This window comes from Watersipora subatra, chromosome 8 (assembly GCF_963576615.1).
Source record: "Watersipora subatra chromosome 8, tzWatSuba1.1, whole genome shotgun sequence".
Lineage (NCBI taxonomy): Eukaryota > Metazoa > Bryozoa > Gymnolaemata > Cheilostomatida > Watersiporidae > Watersipora > Watersipora subatra.
Window position 1 is genome coordinate 47,047,827 of NC_088715.1, and position 19,984 is coordinate 47,067,810.

At 34.7% G+C, this 19,984-nt stretch overlaps 1 protein-coding gene across 1 annotated transcript; it reads left to right on the plus strand.

Annotated features, from left to right (window-relative positions):
- The first annotated feature begins 4,529 nt into the window (after positions 1–4,529).
- On the plus strand, positions 4,530–15,825 carry LOC137402636 (uncharacterized). The gene is made up of 7 exons (XM_068089141.1): positions 4,530–4,583; positions 4,758–4,872; positions 7,679–7,748; positions 9,363–9,516; positions 12,833–12,941; positions 13,965–14,227; positions 15,733–15,825. The coding sequence occupies exons 1-7, from the start codon at positions 4,530–4,532 to the stop codon at positions 15,823–15,825; spliced, it is 858 nt and encodes a 285-aa protein (XP_067945242.1).
- Positions 15,826–19,984: the final 4,159 nt, after the last annotated feature.

A 19,984-nucleotide genomic window follows, 5' to 3' on the forward strand; every position in this document is an offset into this window, starting at 1 on the left:
TGCTGGACACAAGGGGCAGCACAACCATCGCTCTACTATTATAGTGCTCTATAGAAACAAGATCTGCTTGATGCCCAGCGCAGCGATTCAGCGTATCGCTCATCGTATCGTTTATCGTATTGCTTATCTTATCGCTCATCATATCGCTCCTTTGACAGGAACCCATGCCACAGAGACTCCTATCGCTGGAGCTCCTTAACAAGTGGTACTTGAGTGATAGTGTAGCTTCTTGAGCAACACTATCGCTGCAATGGCAACATCTACAGGCAGATATGTGAGTAAGCATAATCATTTCAACACTTTTAACGATGTAAATATTCTATTATATGTATAGATAAAGAAATTAAATAAATTCTACTTTTTTTGCATAGAAGTATAGATATAGTTCAAGTTTATAATGTTTAAACTTACATTTGTTTAAAATGTCAAAATGGGGAAATTGACTAATTATAGATTTAAAATTAATTGAATTACATAACTTAGTAAATTTATGAAGCTTAATATAGGGCAAGCAGTAACTTGGCTAGTCCCTGTATAGTCCCTGTATAGTATAACTGATGCGTCCCTTTCCTGCTCCATAAGTAGCCACACTACTTGAGTACATTGGTAATATATATTTCTCATTATTTATATATATTATATATATTTGTACATCTGTCTGCCGATCTTCTGTTCAGCTATAGCAATAAAGTTATAAAAATGAGAAACCCGCTGCAAACTGGATATGAGTTCACAACCTCCAGTTCTACTAAACAGCCATTTTTCCAATACACTACACTGTTCAATGTATTCCATGATATACAAGACATGCCAGTCTTTTATGGCTTCACATTAAACACTGTAAACATACTGCAGCTAGCGCTATGTGTGAAGCCATACCTGAAGAAAGATTTGTAAAGCCATACCAGAAGAAAAATCTGTAAAGCCATACCTAAAGAAAAATTTGTAAAGCCATACCAGAAGAAAAATCTGTAAAGCCATACCAGAAGAAAAATCTGTGAAGCCATACCAAAAGAAATATTTGTAAAGCCATACCAGAAGAAAAATGCATGCCCATATGTAAAGAAAAACATTTCAACTCATACAGCCAACAAGACTATTGCAATCAGTATAAATCTGTAGTAGGCAATGCAGCTAATGCAGTACACTATGAATTACACAGAAATAAACACAGTAAACAAAATATAAACCTTCATTTAAAAGTTAGAACGGTAAATGTTTATTAAAAGCAACTTTTCTGTTCAAAGATTTTTGATTACTTGTGCAACGCTGGGCATTTAGCAGTATATATATATATATATATATATATATATATATACTGCTGTATATATATAGTATATATATGTATATATATATATATATATATATATATATATATATATATATATATATATATATATATATATATATACAGTGTATATGTAAATCTCAGTGTCTGTCCATGATTTGGTCTGCGAATCAGTCTGTCCAGCTATTGTGTTAAAATCTTGGAACGACAAATTCGTATCACAGAAGATTTCATCTCGAAAACTCCTTGCCACCAAGCAACAAGCTAACCGATTGAGCTACGCAGGACGCATTGGATTCATTGGCAATATGAGTGGCTATCTAGATTAAAATACGCATCGCGACTCCGCATTACGTTACGGCGCAACATCACTAAAGCTTGCTCTCACGGTTCCTGTTAGTAAGTTTAGCAATATGGATGCTAGCTTGCTCAATTTAGCTATTGGCAATGCGGCAGGCAAATGCTTTGCCTGACACTGTTTATAAGCTGTTTTTAATACCTGTGCAACACCAAGCCATCCGCTAGTGGGTGTATAAATAAACATTTCATAGTATGTATTAAGCAACTATCAACTGTGGGTTGAGACTGTCAGGTGCTCTGCTGTCTCAGCTCATATGCCCTCCTTATATACATCTCTGGGGTGATAAGCTTTGCTCCCATTGCCGTCGCAGAGGCTGATCTGAAGGCCAACCTGGTGGAACTTATCGATGGCTATACTTTTGGCCAAGTTGATGGCCAGCTCCGTCTCTCCGTCTTTCTGTGTCATCTCGGAGGAGTCATGCCAATCTCTTTGAGTCATCGTGGTGATCTTTCTGAGTTGGCTACTCTTGGCCCAAGCCTGTCTATTTGCCGCCACAGTACCTATTCAGGAAAACAACCAGCTTAGACAATGAATCATACAATAGAATTCAATGCTGTTGCAACGGGTGACTGAGCATCCTTGGGATTCATGACTGTAAACACGGTCAGTCACGTAGTAGGAAGAACACGTGATAACTACCTATTAGTCGGCTCGGCTGGTCATAAGGCTGTGTAGCCTATAGTTCATACTATTGAATTCTAGCGGCAGCGATGGTAAGTTCATACTCTACACTATTCTGAGTTTTTCTTTAGCTTACATTGTTGTGTTGGTGATTGATAGAACCGGAATATCCTATCAATTCCTCTGCAACATATTGGGATTGGCTCAGCTGTTATCAAATGCAGATGGCTGCTTTTAAGTTATTGCTAATAGCTCTTAGATAAGGTCTTATCTTGTTTATTAACTGTTAAAATCAATTCATTTTGTTGATTAACATAACTGAGATCTTACAGTTAACCTTTCCAGATGCTGCAAATTAGAACTACAGCTTCAAAGGAAATAAAATTCATAGGATAAAAAATGTAAAAGGGTTTATCCATAGCCCTATGTTTATTTTAAGGACAAGAAACTGACATAATAGTTATACCTTAAGACTAAATTATAAGAATAGAAAGTAAATGTCTGAGACTTAAAATATAGTCACCCTCTTGTTCTCTTGATAATCGGCTCTTTGGCTTGCTCTGCTGACATGGCTGTCTGCCATGATGAAGCCGTATTGAAAGAGTGAAGATTATGAGTGAATATTCGTTCTTTTATATGGATTCTGCATAGCCTTAATGTCTAGGAGTGAAAGTATTTGTTTCAAGTTTTTGATTGTGAACCTCGTAGTTTTGGGAGTTTATGGCTACTTGTTGCTTTTCGTCAGCAGAGATTTTAACATGTGTAATCCCTAATTATAATTCCAGGTGTGGTGTAGATTGGTATCAGATGTGGATTTCGATGTCGCATCACACAAGTTGTTATAATATGGGCTATAACTACAATCTTTTGGGGATTATCTAAGATCTCTTTATGCCAAATTCTCAATGTACTAGTAGTACAATGGGTAGGTTGAATCTGGAAGTTGGCTTGTAACAGTCATCATCTCATCTCCGGAATTTGTAGATGCTATTTGCATGAGGATCTGTTATGAAAGTTGCAATGATGCTATAACTTGTTATTTTCTTTACGTCTATTTATACATGGCTGACATCAGATATAACAACATATGATATTTAGGGCAACCTTTTTAGTAACATGTTTGATAAATGCTCTGAGAATTGTGATCTCCCTCTTTAAAGCTCAGGTGTGAGTCGGGTAGGTGAGAGATATTATTTCTGGAAGGAAACGTTACAAAAAACCTTTGGACAGTTGAAAACGTGGTGTACTGAGCTATATCAAGAGCTAAATAAGCTAAACTTATAAAAATAAATGTTAAATAACTAGAAATAATTAGAGTGTTGAAATAATTAAATTTTACTTACATTTTTTCAGCTTGATGTTCTTCTCTGTAGTAGTCCCTACAGCTCTGTGCTTACCTATATATATACATGTCTGTATGTATATTTCTCAAAGTTTGCCGTCGTTGTATATGCCCAGCTATAGCTATTAAAATCATGAATTAAAGAATTCGTATAGCAGAAGGTTTGATGTTGGAACCTCCCTTTCACCAGTCCGACGTCCTACTAATTAGCCACAAGACCTTGATAGATTTGCTTGGCAATATATGTCGCTATATGAGAGCAAATACTCTACCGCTTTAGGTCATGACACAAACTGATGTCTTAACGTCACGGAGAGGGGTAGCTCTTATTAGTAAGCTTACTCAAATTATCCATTGGCCATGTGCCAGGCTAATAGCAAGTGGCAGGCAACTCTCATTACCTCTTATTGCTCATAAGCTGATTTGTAATACCCGGGCAAGGCCGGGTAGCACAGCTAGTATATATATAACATATATATATGTATATAGTCATTTAACACCAGACATTCACCTAGTATATATATACTAGTTGAATCCCGGCACTGTACAAATAGTAAAAAAGTGTTGCGTAGAAAATTTAGTTTTATCAGCTAAGTTTTTTTACTCAATGAATTTGAGGAACTTAAGCTAGTTTATCTTCTTCTATGCATATGAATCTCAGTGTTTGTCTCTCATTTGTGTGTCCAGTTATAGTGATCAGGTTTTAGGTACAACAAATCCACTTTACAGTGGATGTGAACTCGGATCCTCCAGGCCTGTAGATAGGCAAGCTAACTCGCTACAAAACGCTGCCCTTGCGAGACTAACAAATAATATCGCACATCATACCATACAGTTCCACTTCTGGAGGCATCACGCTTATTTATTGAACTATAGATATTGTGAGAATATTCATTACAGTGGTTAAAATATGCAAAATGACGCTGCGTCTCACGAAATGGTTACCAGCTGACCTTCCAGGTGAATTCCAGGCATTGTTGCATGGCTAATAAAAACAGCTTATAAACAATTGCAGGTAATGTAGGGTAAAGGTAATGTAGTAAGTAATATAATGTTTATAAGCTGAATTTTATTACCCGTGCAACGCAGGGCTTCAGCTAGTATATAATATGTAATGACTAAAAACAGTGACTACTTATTTTTAGGAAACTACGGAAGTAGCTAGACGAGACTTTTACCTCACACTCAAAGACTGGTACATTCCAGCCCTCGATGGTAGCTTAACTATTTTTGGTGCGCTTATTATTGTTTTGCAAGAAGGTAAGCTCCTAGTCTAACAGCAGTAATCTACCCAATAGTTGCAGCTTTTAGATTCTAATTGTCTGTGGTGATACATTAACAGTCAGTATTGATTTTTTATTATTTCCTTGCCCTCTTATCTTAGGTTAAGCAAACTCAACACTGTATGGATGCGAAACACAAATTCAATTCGCCATGTTTGTGCCACGAAAACAGCCTTATCGACCAACGGGTTTGCATGTGTTCTTGAGCATAGGTCTTGCCTTTCTGTTGCTTCATATGTAGACATATGCCTTGACATAAGGCGCTGCAAAACTATTGCTTTACCATAGCAAAGGTTTCAAATATGCTTATTAGTTGAAACAAGTGGCCGTTTTAATGACTAGTGGGTAAACTGTCTAACAAGTTGGCATGTAAGATGATGTTCTGTCCTTGACTGCACTCTGATGTAAGTACGGTACATAGCTAGTAGTGTTAAGTAACGTACTACTAGCTAATTACATCAGAATGCTGTAAAGCACAGAACATACTCATGCGCACTAAGTTGTTAGACAGTAATTCAAGTAATTTCATAGGTAATTCACTAGTATTATATTTTTATGCGACTCATCTTGGAAAATAATAAAAATTTTTACTATATTTATTTATTCACTACTCTCAATGTCACTTTAACTAAAATCTAAATATTCGTCAAACAAATGATATAAAATTGTAATACATAAATAATGTAATATATAAATAATGTAATATATAAATAATGTAATATATAAATAATGTAATATATAAATAATGTAATATATAAATAATGTAATATATAAATAATGTAATATATAAATATGACCAATAGTAACTAAATAAGTCAACTAGCAGAGCAAGGTAAGTTAAAGAAAGAAATTTGAAAACTTACAAAATTCAATTTAACTGTCAGTAAACTTCTTCAATTTTATTAATTTTCAAATGTAGTTAATTCAAAATAGCTATAAAATTTTCAAATAGTAAAAGCTGGCAGAATTTCTTGCAAAGATGCCTCAATCTAAAAAAAAATTAAATTAAAATTTTGCTCCAGTAGCTCACAATTTGATCAAAAACTTTGATGTTTTTGTGACCCATGAAGTTTCTATCTCATAGCCATCATTTTTTTTATAAAGAAGCTTCGAAGCACCGAACATAACAATTCGAATATTCAGTAGCCTAAAAGATAAAATTATGGAATTTTATGAAATTATCCAAAAATAAATCTGCTATTGTAAAGTTGCTAAAAAATATTTAACTAAACTAAGTAGAGTTTGTAAGCTTGTAAAATTAACACAATATATTGTGATAGTTTTTGTAATTGTCTTCCCTTCTACTTAATCATCGTAGTAGCTATCATGCTCTTTTTCTGCCTAAAAGTATATTTGTGACCTTAAAAAAATTATTGTTTATGTCTTCCAGAGTGCTTGTTAGGATTACTAAATTTGTCATGTCAATATAGGAAATGCCACAAGTTTTGGATTTTTATGCCATTTCAACAGTATGAATTATTATTATTATTATTATGAATTATTGGAATCACCGCACAACTTTTAATTGACAAGTTTTGACATTGTAAAATGGCGCTTTTTTTAATTGGAATCTTCTGATTGTAGATCTCCAGTTGAAAGAAATACGAATAAAATTAGAGGGCCAATCTTTATGTACGTGGTTTGCATCATCGAGCCATAGAAGACACAGACACCACAACGAATACTTTTCAGAGAACACATTTTTGGAGCGTTCTCAAAAAATTCTCATATCTGAAGGTATCGTTTTATGCATGACTAGTGTACACTTTTTTAACAACCAAACAAAGAGAAAATCTGTATGCTAGATTCAACTCATAAAGGATTATTTGTAAAGCATTCATTTAACTTGGTTTTTCTTTTGTGTAAAAACTAGCAAAGATTAAAGCTGTAGATTGCATTAATTACAATAAAGAGTGATAATTTCTGTGTAATATTCGCTACACCAACCTAACACATGTTATGAGCCTACATTGCTTATTAGTACATCTCCAGCTGTAACCAAATAGCTAAATATAAGAAGATTTAAAACTTAAATTTTAAAATCAATAGTTGTCTACTGTATTACATAATGTCCATCCGTATGTCTAAAGACATGGTTAGAGATTGAGAAACAAAGATTGCTTCATATAGAGTTTGAACTCATGACACACATCCTAGTAGACAGACACTCTAACACCTGCGACAATTAACTTCCTTTAGTTTCTGCTTAGTAATTGAACAGATAGCTATTCTCTGCTTTATCGAATTACTTGACAGTCTTTCACAATGCCCTGCCAGGTTGCTGGTAGCAATAGTAATTTTATAGTATTTATTATGCCTAGTTCGCAAAGATTTTACCGTCTAGCACAGAGTAGGCCTACATTACGATTTGTAAATGTTTTGCCATAATCATTTGACTAGCTTAACAGAAAAATGATTGAAAATCTCCCAATTCCAGCATGACCACATGGTATAGATTTTTTATCTTATAGGGATATCACAAACATATACTTTTTATATGTAAACCCAAAAGCTACAAAACTATATAGCATTACATGTATGGCACGTATGTATGGCACATGGCATGTATGTTCAAGTGACTTTTCTGGACTTTCTGCTATCAATGTGTAACTCAGTACTCCAAAATGAACAAAACATTCCCACTTGAAAGATTATTGACATGTCAAAAGATGGCACAAGTTACTAAATTTTTTTATTAACAGTTTGTGGATGTTAATAAAAACTATGATAAACTGTTTTACTATAAAATACAGTTTGACTCAAGTTGCGCTGTCTGTTTGTAGAGGGATCTCAGTCACACTTGAGTGCAGGTCAGCACTCGCTGTCCTTTAAATTTCTCTTGACAAATGAAAGGTATGTTAGACTTGCTTTCATTCTCACAATTTCTTAGTGTTCAGACTTTTGCTGTTTGCAGTATGTTCAAAACATCAGGCAAGTAGACAGTTGATGACATGTTTGAATCATTGGTAGCTGTATGGCTCACTGATACAGCAGAGTAGCTGTAGCCTAGTGGTCTAGTGCGCTTGAATTGTAAACAAGATTGGGTGTTCGATTCCCACAAAAGACCACTTGTGGTGAGAGAAATGATACCCGACCTTAAAGCCTGGTTCCCATACATGTTGCAAAGCACCGCCCGCAGTGGTGAAATGGGAACCTACGAAGACCGAGGCAACACAAAAGTTTAGTGTTGTTCAAATTTTGTAAAGTGCCACATGCAAAACCGTCCCGAAATGCACTGTACAGGTGAAGGTCAGCATTATCTGAACGGCATGGTGAGTGAACATTTTTATGCTGTTATTAGCGATGCAGCTTTATGTGAACATAAACCGCCTAGCGTCGCAAGCGTTTTGCTGCGCGCTATTACCGCCGGAGTCTCACAATCGATATGGGAACCAGGTTTGAATTTCTCTCTGCAACTATGCATGTCTTCAATTGTTAAGATTCCATTGCCACTAGACCCAGACATGTCCAGCTAAAATTATAGAGCAATTTTTTCTCAAAAATTGCTCTTGAAAAACTTGTAGAGACTCTGCTTGCATTGAGCAAAGCGGATATCAAACTCGATCATGGAGGACTATTCATATACAGTGGTATAGAGGAAGACAGTTTTATTGAAGATAATACAGCGTCTCATTTTTCTGGCTCTTATGTTTGTCTTTCTAAAATAAATAAATAGTTAATATATTTGCTTGCAGTTTGTATTATGTAGCATGAAGTACAACTGAATACATATTAACAACAAAATTGTTATGCTGTTTAATGTTTATTTAACATAAAATGTAAAACTTTAGGCTGCAGCTTCATAAAATAAACATAGTACGGCAAATAACATATTTCTAAATTTAGGTATGCTGTTGAGATTACAAAAAATAAATATGTCCGCTATTGTCAGTACTTCATGTATTTTAACAAGAGGTTTATTTTAGTCATAGTATGCTGGGAGGTTTCACTGGAGGATGTTAGTCTCTCCTACCATGTGTTTTCTTGTGCACCGTGAGAGACCATCAGGTGTGCTGATAAAGTGAGAGGATTAAGTATATGTACAGTAATTGTGACTTTCTAGTAGGTAAATGGATGGTGCATGTGGTAGCATGCAAGGTTAAGATGCTGGACATCATGGGTTCCAATCCCATATGGTGTAATCTGTTTTTTCAACCAGTGAGAGATTGTCAGATACAATAACTACTAATACAATTATTGTGAAATGTCAGTGGGTGGTTGATGATGCAGTTGTGAAAGTGTCAGTCTAGCAATCTGAATATCACTAGTTCAAGCCATCCATGGATTCGGACAGACATCGCTCTGGTCCTAATGAAGATTCTCTGCCAACACATATCAGCCAATATGGAACAGCCATCTTAGCCTCCACTATATCTGAGGCCATGGGTTTAACTTTGAAACACTAACATGGTCTGCATTGAAGAAGGTGTGAGAGTGGAATCAACTATCTTCTTTCATTATTTCTAGGAACTATCCATCTACATACACCAACTCTTCTTACGGCAGCATTAGATATAAAGTTACTGCTGACCTGACAATCAATGGACTCTACGTTCACAAAAGAGCAGAGAAATCTGTGAATATTTGCAATCCAACCATCGATAACATCAGTCAATACATCGTGAGTACATTTAAAGGCATATATATACATTGTATTTATATGTATATATATCTCAGTGTCTTTTTTTTGTTAAACCGTGTATCCAGTTATAACAATTAAAATCTAGCCATGAAAAAGCCATATAGCACTGGATTTAATCTCGGGACCTCCAGATCTAGAGGCAGCGAACTTGACCATTAAGGTACACGAAATACAATGGATCCATTGGTCATTACATTGGTTAAGATACTCAGGCTGCTTGCTTGGGGTTAATAGCTAGCATTATGCATAACATAACTAGCATTAACTACAACCGTTGCAGGTTATGATAGTTAAACTGGCCCAAACGTGGGTATTGTTTTCGTAAAGATCTAAATGATCTTCGAATGACAGACTGACATATTTTGAGAAATATATATATTTCCAAGTGTTGGTAGGTGCGTCCAGCTATAGATATAGCTATAGATATAGCTATAGCGCACGTTGATTATTTTATCGATGCACCCACGCGTTACGACGCCCCTGTTAAAAAATACTTTTTTGTAAGGTTCAATTACTATATCTAGGGTTAAAGCCAATTCTTCCTGTGCGGACAATTACATTGTCTCCATGGGAAAAGTCTCTGTAGAGTAGGAGTGTCTCCGTATTCAAAGTTTTTATGAATAGCGACTGGCAGCACAGTAACCTTTGTTATATACACATGCACTTCTATACAAGAATTGTTATTATTAACTCTAAATATTCAGGATTTTTATTTTGTTTTCTCAGTTTGTATTAATTGTAGCATTACCGTAGCAAAGCCGACTTAATTTAGCTATTACTTGCTAATTATTTCACATTTACATCTAAACCTTTTTATAGTCGTTTTATTTATTTAATTTATTTGACTTGCACAAAACATTTTTTTCATGATATGAGGAAATATGAGTTTAAAAGTTGTTTGACAAAGTTTGAAAACTTTTACAGTTGTTTTTATTTTCTATTAAATTAGTTCATCTAACACTTTTCTCATTATACGTAGTTTGAAAGTTAGAACGGCAAATGTTGTTATATGTTAAATACAAATCAATTTTCTGACCATAGACTTTTTCATTACCCGGGCAACGACGGGTAACACAGCTAGTAACCATATACAATAGGCTGTATGTGTTTACTACTATGTTTAAATCTGTTCACTGAGCAGAATGCGAGCTACTGCTTTATCCTTTGTGTACCAAAATACCCTAGATGTAATATCTTGAGTACTTTTTTAGGCTGGCAGGAATTTTCGATAATGGCTTACCCAATGTTTTTAATTCTTTATTTTAAAAGTGTTTCCTCTTTATATGGCCATCTTGGGTATATCATTGTTAATTTTCATCTTTGTATTCAGTACCTCAGTTATGGACAGAGAAGCATTAGACAGTACAAAGCAGTGTAAAGCAAAAACAAGTTGCAAACAACCAATCAGGTTACAGTACAGACGTCAAATCATGACTTATGCAGGTTGATAAATGATAGACAGGTCACGTATTTAAACAGTAATATGTAACGTGATGGCCTAACCGCAATGCATGCGACAGGCATTGCGTCACCATTATTATTGCGCATTATCAACCTCAACCCTCATCAGAGTGTACAAATGTGACAATGTCTGTAGAAGATTCTTTGAATATTGCATCTGGCCCCTAGGAGTAAGTTGACTTCCAATAGCTTGATGTTTACGTCAGTTTTATCTTCTTCTTTATCAGATTTGACATCTGCCCAAGAGGTATATAGTCGACTAGAAGCACTTGCTATGGCTGTCAGTCTTCATATTTTTTATTTCATATCCTTATTGATAAAAAGTGCTCATTTAGTTGATCTGTTAGCAGTAAGTGCAGAAGTTCCTTTGTTAAGTGTAAACATTGAAGTTAATGGTCAATGTTTCTGGAACAATCTATATACATGTATATAAATCTCAAAGTGTGCGTGCGTGTTGCAGTTTGTCCAGCTATAGCTATTAAGATTTAGGAATGAAATATCCGTTTCTTGCTGGATTTGATTTCGGAACCTCTCATTCACCAGGCAAATATCTCACCAATTAAGCTACACAAAATTGATAGATTTATTGGGTGATATGATTTTGTGATTATCTAGGTTAAAATATGCATAGCATTACACTACGGCACAACATCACTAAATCGGCACAACATCACTAAAGCGTGCTCTCATGGCTCTTATTAGTAAGTTTAAATTATTAGCTTGCTCAAATTAGCCATTGGCAATGTGCCAGGCTAATGGCAAGTGGCAGGCAACTATCCCTGTCATTGTTTATAAGCTGATTTTTAATACCCCTGCAATGCCGGGCAATCCGCTGGTATATTATATACATAGCTTAATAGTTGTATTATTCATTAAAGGTTGACTTGCAACTAAATTCACATTACAGCTAATTGGTGTCAAAAGATTCACCATGTCTTACTCTGCTGTGTTGTAGGCGCAAAATATGTGGAAATGTGATTAAAAGCTCTTAAAAACTCAAAAACGAACAGTTAATCGCTGCCATCACGAAACTGCCATAGATTAGAATTTCTTTCTAAAATGGCTCAAATGGGACGCAGTTGAACGAAATGGCTTACGTTTACACTTTCATGCAACCTCATTCGTCAAAATATTTTCACAAGTATAATGTACTTCACACAATCAATAAAACCATGTCTATTGTCCTTATTCGTCTATTTCATCAACATTGTAGTGATGTCACTTTCAGGAGTGATATCTTAAAACCTACCGTGAAAATTCGTTTAATTTTTTAACCTTAGCTCGGAGTACATATCATTCTCTGGTGAACATGACGAGCCTGCTGGTCACCTGTGGTAGTCAAAAAATGCTGCAGAAATTATTCACGCTGTTTGGCAGGAAGAATGGGTCACATGATCAGATTACGACTAGAAGATTAGATCAAGCCGAAACAAAACTGTAAAGTAGCGAGCATCTATATTCAATACAGGCTCTTTGGTACAACCCGAAGTGTTTGTCCTAAACTAGTGCTACGAGAAGTTTTATATTGAGCCCTTTAATGACCTTTCAATTCAGGTGAGAACATCACGTGTCAAAACAATAACCAAATGGATTGACCACGTCAGAGAAATAAACTGATCCCAATCTACGACGGTTTCGTGATGGCGGCGATTAACTGTTCGTTTTTGAGCTTTTAAGAGCTTGTAATCACATTTCCACATATTTTGCGCCTACAACACAGCAGAGTGAGACATGGTGAATCTTTTGATACCAGATAACTGTAATGTGAATTTTGTTGCAAATCAACCTTTAAACTTCCCTTGTGTCTACTCCGGGTGACTATTGTTACTTGCAGAACCCTGTTCATTGGGAAACTGAGCAGACAGTTGGCTTTTTCTGCTGTGCTTCAGGGCCAGTTATTGTGAAGGCAACAATTCCAAAAAGAGTCATCAACTTGAGATCAGGTAAATATTTGACACAGAAAAACACTGAGTGAATCTCCAGCTTTTCAAAATGAACTGCGAAAGCATTTAGTGACTAAAATAATTGCAAATTAAAGCTCTGTAAAAATAAGTATACAAAGTCTCTCATTAATAAAATGACAGCTCTGTAATTGTTTTAAAAAATTTATCACGCTACTCGGATAATGTTTCACGATGTGCTATAAATGCTAAGTTCCCATACTGTGATAGCTTAGTGACACACCCCCATATGTCGCTGCAATGACATCATGTGAACAGTCATCTCGCTCTCATTCTGCCGTGATCTCAGTGCGTTGGAAATAGCCATAGCGACTAACGGTGTCACACTTGCGCATGTGCATTCGTCTCCCTTTCCTGCTGCTTCATCTGCAGACATACCTTGACACACGCATGCATCGCACAACCATTGCTCTACTATAGTGCCCTGTGGAAACATGATCTGCTTGTGGGTCCGGCATAGCGCCTTGGCACTGGCCCACCCAGGTGTCACTACACTATCACTGTATGGAGATTTAGTAATACAGTGGCCATATGCCAGCTTTTGTGCTTTTTCTGGTAGGCAAAGGAGTGTTTTTTGTCACAGCCTGTTCTCTCCTCAATTGTATTCCAGATTTCACATCCAGATAGTTCCCATACAGATATCTCGCATCTAGGTATCTCATATCCAGATAACTCCCGTCCAGATAGTTCCTATACAGATATCTCACATCCAGATAGTTCCCATCCAGATATCTCACATCCAGGTATCTTACATCCAGATAACTCCCATCCAGATAGTTCCTATCCAGATATCTCACATCCAGATAGTTCCCATCCAGATATCTCACATCCAGGTATCTCACATCCAGATATCTCACATCTAGATAGTGTACATCCAGAAAGTTCATATTCAGATAGTGCACATCCAGATAGTTTAAATCTAAGTTAACACTCATACTGACCCGTGATCAGGACATCTCTATGTGATGAAAACATGAAAACTCCATAAAATGTTTCCCTTTCTAGATGACAGCATCAGTGTAAGTCTCCTCATAGACAATAACTTGAAGGAGTCAGTTGTACCTGAAATACTCATCAAGGAGAAAGTTGTCTTTACAATCGGCAAGAAAGTACGAAAAAGCAAGTTATTCGTATACAGAACTGAAGGCATGACTGTTCAACCTCAAACAAGAAAGAATGTCCAAAAGATGTCTGTTGGACCAATCACTACGCTACTGCCAGGAACAATCTCTTCTATCAACAACCTACACATCTCTTATCAGCTCATTGTGAGTTCACAAACTTTAAAAATCCAAATAAACCGACTCAGTGCAGTCAGAATTTTTAAACTTTGAAGTTTTAAACATAAATTTTTGGTACAAAAGTATCATTGCTTAAAAATGAATGATTTTTGGAGTAAATTTTGTTGTAGGTTTTTGAAATTCTTTGGTAGCTTGTTTTTTTATTTTCAAATTTTTACATGCTTCTCAAAATAATTTCAGCAGAAATTTATTATCAACAAAAAAAACCTTTCACAAACTTGACTATAACAAATTATATACATTGATGAAAGTTTTCTCACAATGTCGCCATAATTTTATGCTTTAAAGTTATCTTGAAGAAAAGGCATTGTTTCCTTAAAGAAATACATGCAGAGATGTTCTTAAACAGCTAAAAAAGTTAAAAGATTACTAAATTTGATATATTCTGATTGATTGTCATTATGAAAAAAAGTGGGTTTCTAAACTTAAAATTTGCCTAGCACATTCCATGCACATACCGTTATACATAAGTAAGTTATTGTTGTTGGTTATTGCTGCCAATTTACAACAGTAATAAATTTTTTTAGTGTTATTTCATATTCAAAAATTTTTATTTATATTTAATTTTTAGTAATCAGTTTTTAAGGCTTTTATTTTAAATAAAATTTACATTAAAGTAGTTTTTTGTTCCAGTAAACTGATATGAAGCGCTATATTAAAGACTACAAAACAATGTATGAAATACAACTTACATATTCTCAATATTAATTTATTTCCTTGAAGAGTATTTTTTTCATTTATCCAATTATCAAACTGTAAAAAATTAACAACATAAAAAGGTTTCCATAGAAATGGATCAAATTTTTGTAATTGTATGTTTTTTTATTTATGAATATAATGTCAGAATAAAAATCTTTGAGGTAAAGAAACACAGTAATTATACAAGGACTTTGAAAATTTAATTAAACAGTTTTTAAATTTAGCTATATATAAAAGTACTAATAAAATTAATAAGTAAATTTAATAATAAGTAAATAAATTAATAAGTAAATAGGTAATAAGTAAAGTTTGGTATTTTTGTAAGCTAGCATTCTAATTATGAAGCATAGAACACATGTCTGCCAATAATGTAAATATGGCAGATAAATAAATGACAAATATCTATGTGATACAAGGATGTTTAGAATGTGTTTGAAATTATTTTTATTTTTAAAAACCTAAAAATTTTTGAAATTTATCCAAAAAATAAATTTGTAATTAAATTGTTTTATATTTACACTAAGAAAAGTTAAATAGTTTATTAAAAATGCTAAAAGAATTAGTACTCCAAGGTCAGCCACAGCTTACTAAATTTTAGAATAATAGAATATTTTGGAATTCTATTTCAACATAGTTGTATTAACTAGTAAACAATCCAAGTATTAATTTATCAACTTATGAAACATTTTGAAAATCATTAGCAGCCATTTGTCGATATATTTAAGCATGCAAAATTTTTTTGTCTAAAAACCATATTGTTCCTATTATTTTAGATACAAATGAAAGGTTCGCTAGCAAAGATGACTGTCCCCATAATCATAGGAGTTCAGCGAGAAATTCAAGAATCAGCGATTGTTAATGAATGATTGATTGATATTGATTGGTAGATAGTGATTGATATATATGAGTGATTGATTTATATTCATGTTATTGATTTAGTTGTCTACGACCAAGTAAAAAATTTTTATAAGTCTATATTTTCATAAATTTTTCATATTTTTTATATATATAAGCAAATATAATTCTTTGTTTACTTGGAACTGATAAAATGCTATTTCAAAAAAGTTGTGAAGCATAAATACAAAATTCTGATTCTATGAAGATACATTGTGAAGGAACTTTAGGAGACTCCTTCACATCAGACCACACTAATCTCATATCAACTGCACAGTGGTAGTCACATATACATGCATCCGTATGTATATATATATATCATCATATACGATGAAGCACATTTATAGAGAAGATGCATAGATGCTCTGCTTCTTGAGTTTTTTATTCCTTTTTATGTATGAAAGCGAAAGAAGCTCCGCCCTCCTTTACCGCATGCCGGCCTGTTTGTTCTCTGGCAGATTGCCTTAGTCGAGAACTGGCCTAGACACTGCACCGGCTGGCTCTCACCACGAAGTTAAACCAAAGTAGAAATACTTAGTTCAACTAACTCTGAATATTTTAGGACATGTTATGGATTCATACATATATGCAGTCATTCTGTATGGTTAATAGAAGCTTTTCATAACAGTATACACAGGAACATGAGGATATCAAATATGATTATTAAATATCAAATAGACAAATATCAAATAGACCTGATTGGTATCTCTCTGATTAAAAATTCAAATATGGATATTGCGATATATTAATAAATTGATCTCTCTTGAATTGGTTTAGCGAAGCTGCAATTATTATTAGAAAAGTTGCTATAAGCAAAAGTCAAATAACAAAAAAAAATTAATTTTGTTCTGCATAACTCAAACTACATCATGCTGATAAAATGGAAAAGGTTACATAACTCTGGTAACAATTATGAGGTTAGGTAATACTGATAGAAGTGATAAGGTTAGGTAATACTGATAGAGGCGATAAGGTTAGGTAATACTGATAGAGGCGATAAGGTTAGGTAATACTGATAGAGGTGATAAGGTTAAGTAATACTGATAGAGGCGATAAGGTTAAGTAATACTGATAGAGGTGATAAGGTTAAGTAATACTGATAGAAGTGATAAGGTTAGGTAATACTGATAGAGGTGATAAGGTTAAGTAATACTGATAGAGGCGATAAGGTTAGGTAATACTGATAGAGGTGATAAGGTTAGGTAATACTGATAGAGGTGATAAGGTTAAGTAATACTGATAGAGGTGATAAGGTTAGGTAATACTGATAGAGGTGATAAGGTTAGGTAATACTGATAGAGGTGATAAGGTTAGGTAATACTGATAGAGGTGATAAGGTTAGGTAATACTGATAGAGGCGATAAGGTTAGGTAATACTGATAGAGGTGATAAGGTTAGGTAATACTGATAGAAGTGATAAGGTTAGGTAATACTGATAGAGGTGATAAGGTTAAGTAATACTGATAGAGGTGATAAGGTTAGGTAATACTGATAGAAGTGATAAGGTTAGGTAATACTGATAGAGGTGATAAGGTTAAGTAATACTGATAGAGGTGATAAGGTTAAGTAATACTGATAGAGGCGATAAGGTTAGGTAATACTGATAGAGGTGATAAGGTTAGGTAATACTGATAGAGGTGATAAGGTTAAGTAATACTGATAGAGGTGATAAGGTTAGGTAATACTGATAGAGGTGATAAGGTTAGGTAATACTGATAGAGGTGATAAGGTTAGGTAATACTGATAGAGGTGATAAGGTTAGGTAATACTGATAGAGGTGATAAGGTTAGGTAATACTGATAGAGGTGATATGGTTAGGTAATACTGATGGAGGGGATAAGGTTAGGTAATACTGATAGAGGCGATAAGGTTAGGTAATACTGATAGAGGTGATAAGGTTAAGTAATACTGATAGAGGCGATAAGGTTAGGTAATACTGATAGAGGTGATAAGGTTAGGTAATACTGATAGAGGTGATAAGGTTAGGTAATACTGATAGAGGTGATAAGGTTAGGTAATACTGATAGAGGCGATAAGGTTAGGTAATGCTGATAGAGGTGATAAGGTTAAGTAATACTGATAGAGGTGATAAGGTTAGGTAATACTGATAGAGGTGATAAGGTTAGGTAATACTGATAGAGGTGATAAGGTTAGGTAATACTGATAGAGGTGATAAGGTTAAGTAATACTGATAGAGGTGATAAGGTTAGGTAATACTGATAGAGGTGATAAGGTTAGGTAATACTGATAGAGGTGATAAGGTTAAGTAATACTGATAGAGGTGATAAGGTTAGGTAATACTGATAGAGGTGATAAGGTTAGGTAATACTGATAGAGGTGATAAGGTTAGGTAATACTGATAGAGGTGATAAGGTTAGGTAATACTGATAGAGGTGATAAGGTTAGGTAATACTGATAGAGGTGATAAGGTTAGGTAATACTGATAGAGGTGATAAGGTTAGGTAATACTGATAGAGGCGATAAGGTTAGGTAATACTGATAGAGGTGATAAGGTTAAGTAATACTGATAGAGGTGATAAGGTTAAGTAATACTGATAGAGGTGATAAGGTTAGGTAATACTGATAGAGGTGATAAGGTTAGGTAATACTGATAGAGGCGATAAGGTTAGGTAATACTGATAGAGGTGATAAGGTTAGGTAATACTGATAGAGGTGATAAGGTTAGGTAATACTGATAGAGGTGATAAGGTTAGGTAATACTGATAGAGGCGATAAGGTTAGGTAATACTGATAGAGGTGATAAGGTTAAGTAATACTGATAGAGGTGATAAGGTTAGGTAATACTGATAGAAGTGATAAGGTTAGGTAATACTGATAGAAGTGATAAGGTTAGGTAATACTGATAGAGGTGATAAGGTTAGGTAATACTGATAGAGGTGATAAGGTTAGGTAATACTGATAGAGGTGATAAGGTTAGGTAATACTGATAGAGGTGATAAGGTTAGGTAATACTGATGGAGGTGATAAGGTTAGGTAATACTGATAGAGGCGGTAGGGCTAGGTATTTTAACAATTAAAAACTTTTAGGATGCATCCTTGTGTTTACTTTTTAGGTAGATGTCCTTTACTATAGGCTCTCAATCCTTGACTTTCGATCACTTTAACGTACCAATCTTTTAGCATATGATGCAAATTCTGAACAGGTATTTGTCCTGGCATGCGATGTACTTTTCAAAGTATGATGTCCTATAATTCTCTAACCATTGCAGTTTAACGTTTCTGTACATATTCACCCGTTCTGCTATGATCAAGTTCTATTAAACAGCATTTCACGCTTTCTTTTTCTAGAATTCAGGATTATCAGACTAGAGGTACAAGGACTGTAGAAGCAGCAAATATGCATTTCCTAAAATTGTAATGAGAATTTGTCAAAAAACATTAGCAAAGATCTTGGCTTTAAAAAGCTACATGTATGATGTCACCTATTAGTTATTGCGAGGAAGAGTTTTGAAAAAAAGTCCAAAGCTAGTGGAAGTTGAAAAATTGGACATGATGATTAGATAATGTTTACTACAATGTATAACATGAGCTGTGTCTATCCGAAGCTACAGTTGGAGGTTGGTAAAAAAGATTTCATCGTAGAGGATTCGAACCCACAACATTTAGCTTCCCCACCCAGCGAGCCACCATCTGCGCCGAACATTCACTTCTTGGTAGCATGAAATTATTGACCTCATACTTACTCTCTGTGCTATATTGGCAGGCCTGATTACCACTCACAGCACACGAGACACGTTAGATATAAAATTTAAGCAATATCAAATTCCAAAACAGACAATAGAAATAACTATTTTAATGCACTGTTTGCATAGTTAAATTAGACTAACTATGCAACTCCATAACCACCTCTACCTACACACTAGCTGTTTTTATCACCTGAGCAGTACAGTACTGTCAACTTTAATAATGTAATGGCTAAGAAACATGGAGCACCCCTTTCTATGGATTATTACTAGAAATTCCCCTGTCATGCAGCCCACGACCAAAGTGATAATAGAAAAAGAAAGGGTACTGCTGGTTGAGAAATGCAATATTAGCAGTCAAATGGCACTGCAGTGCAATTGGAGAACTGCAATGGTAGCTACAATGATAGCTGTAATGTACTGGGTG

Excerpts from the sequence above, each read along its gene's own strand:
- LOC137402636 (XM_068089141.1), top strand. The coding sequence starts at position 4,530 with ATGACGCTGCGTCTCACGAAATGGTTACCAGCTGACCTTCCAGGTGAA. Across the intron at positions 9,517-12,832 it reads ATAACATCAGTCAATACATC|AACCCTGTTCATTGGGAAAC; the intron begins GTGAGTACATTT and ends TGTTACTTGCAG. Across the intron at positions 14,228-15,732 it reads ACATCTCTTATCAGCTCATT|ATACAAATGAAAGGTTCGCT; the intron begins GTGAGTTCACAA and ends CTATTATTTTAG.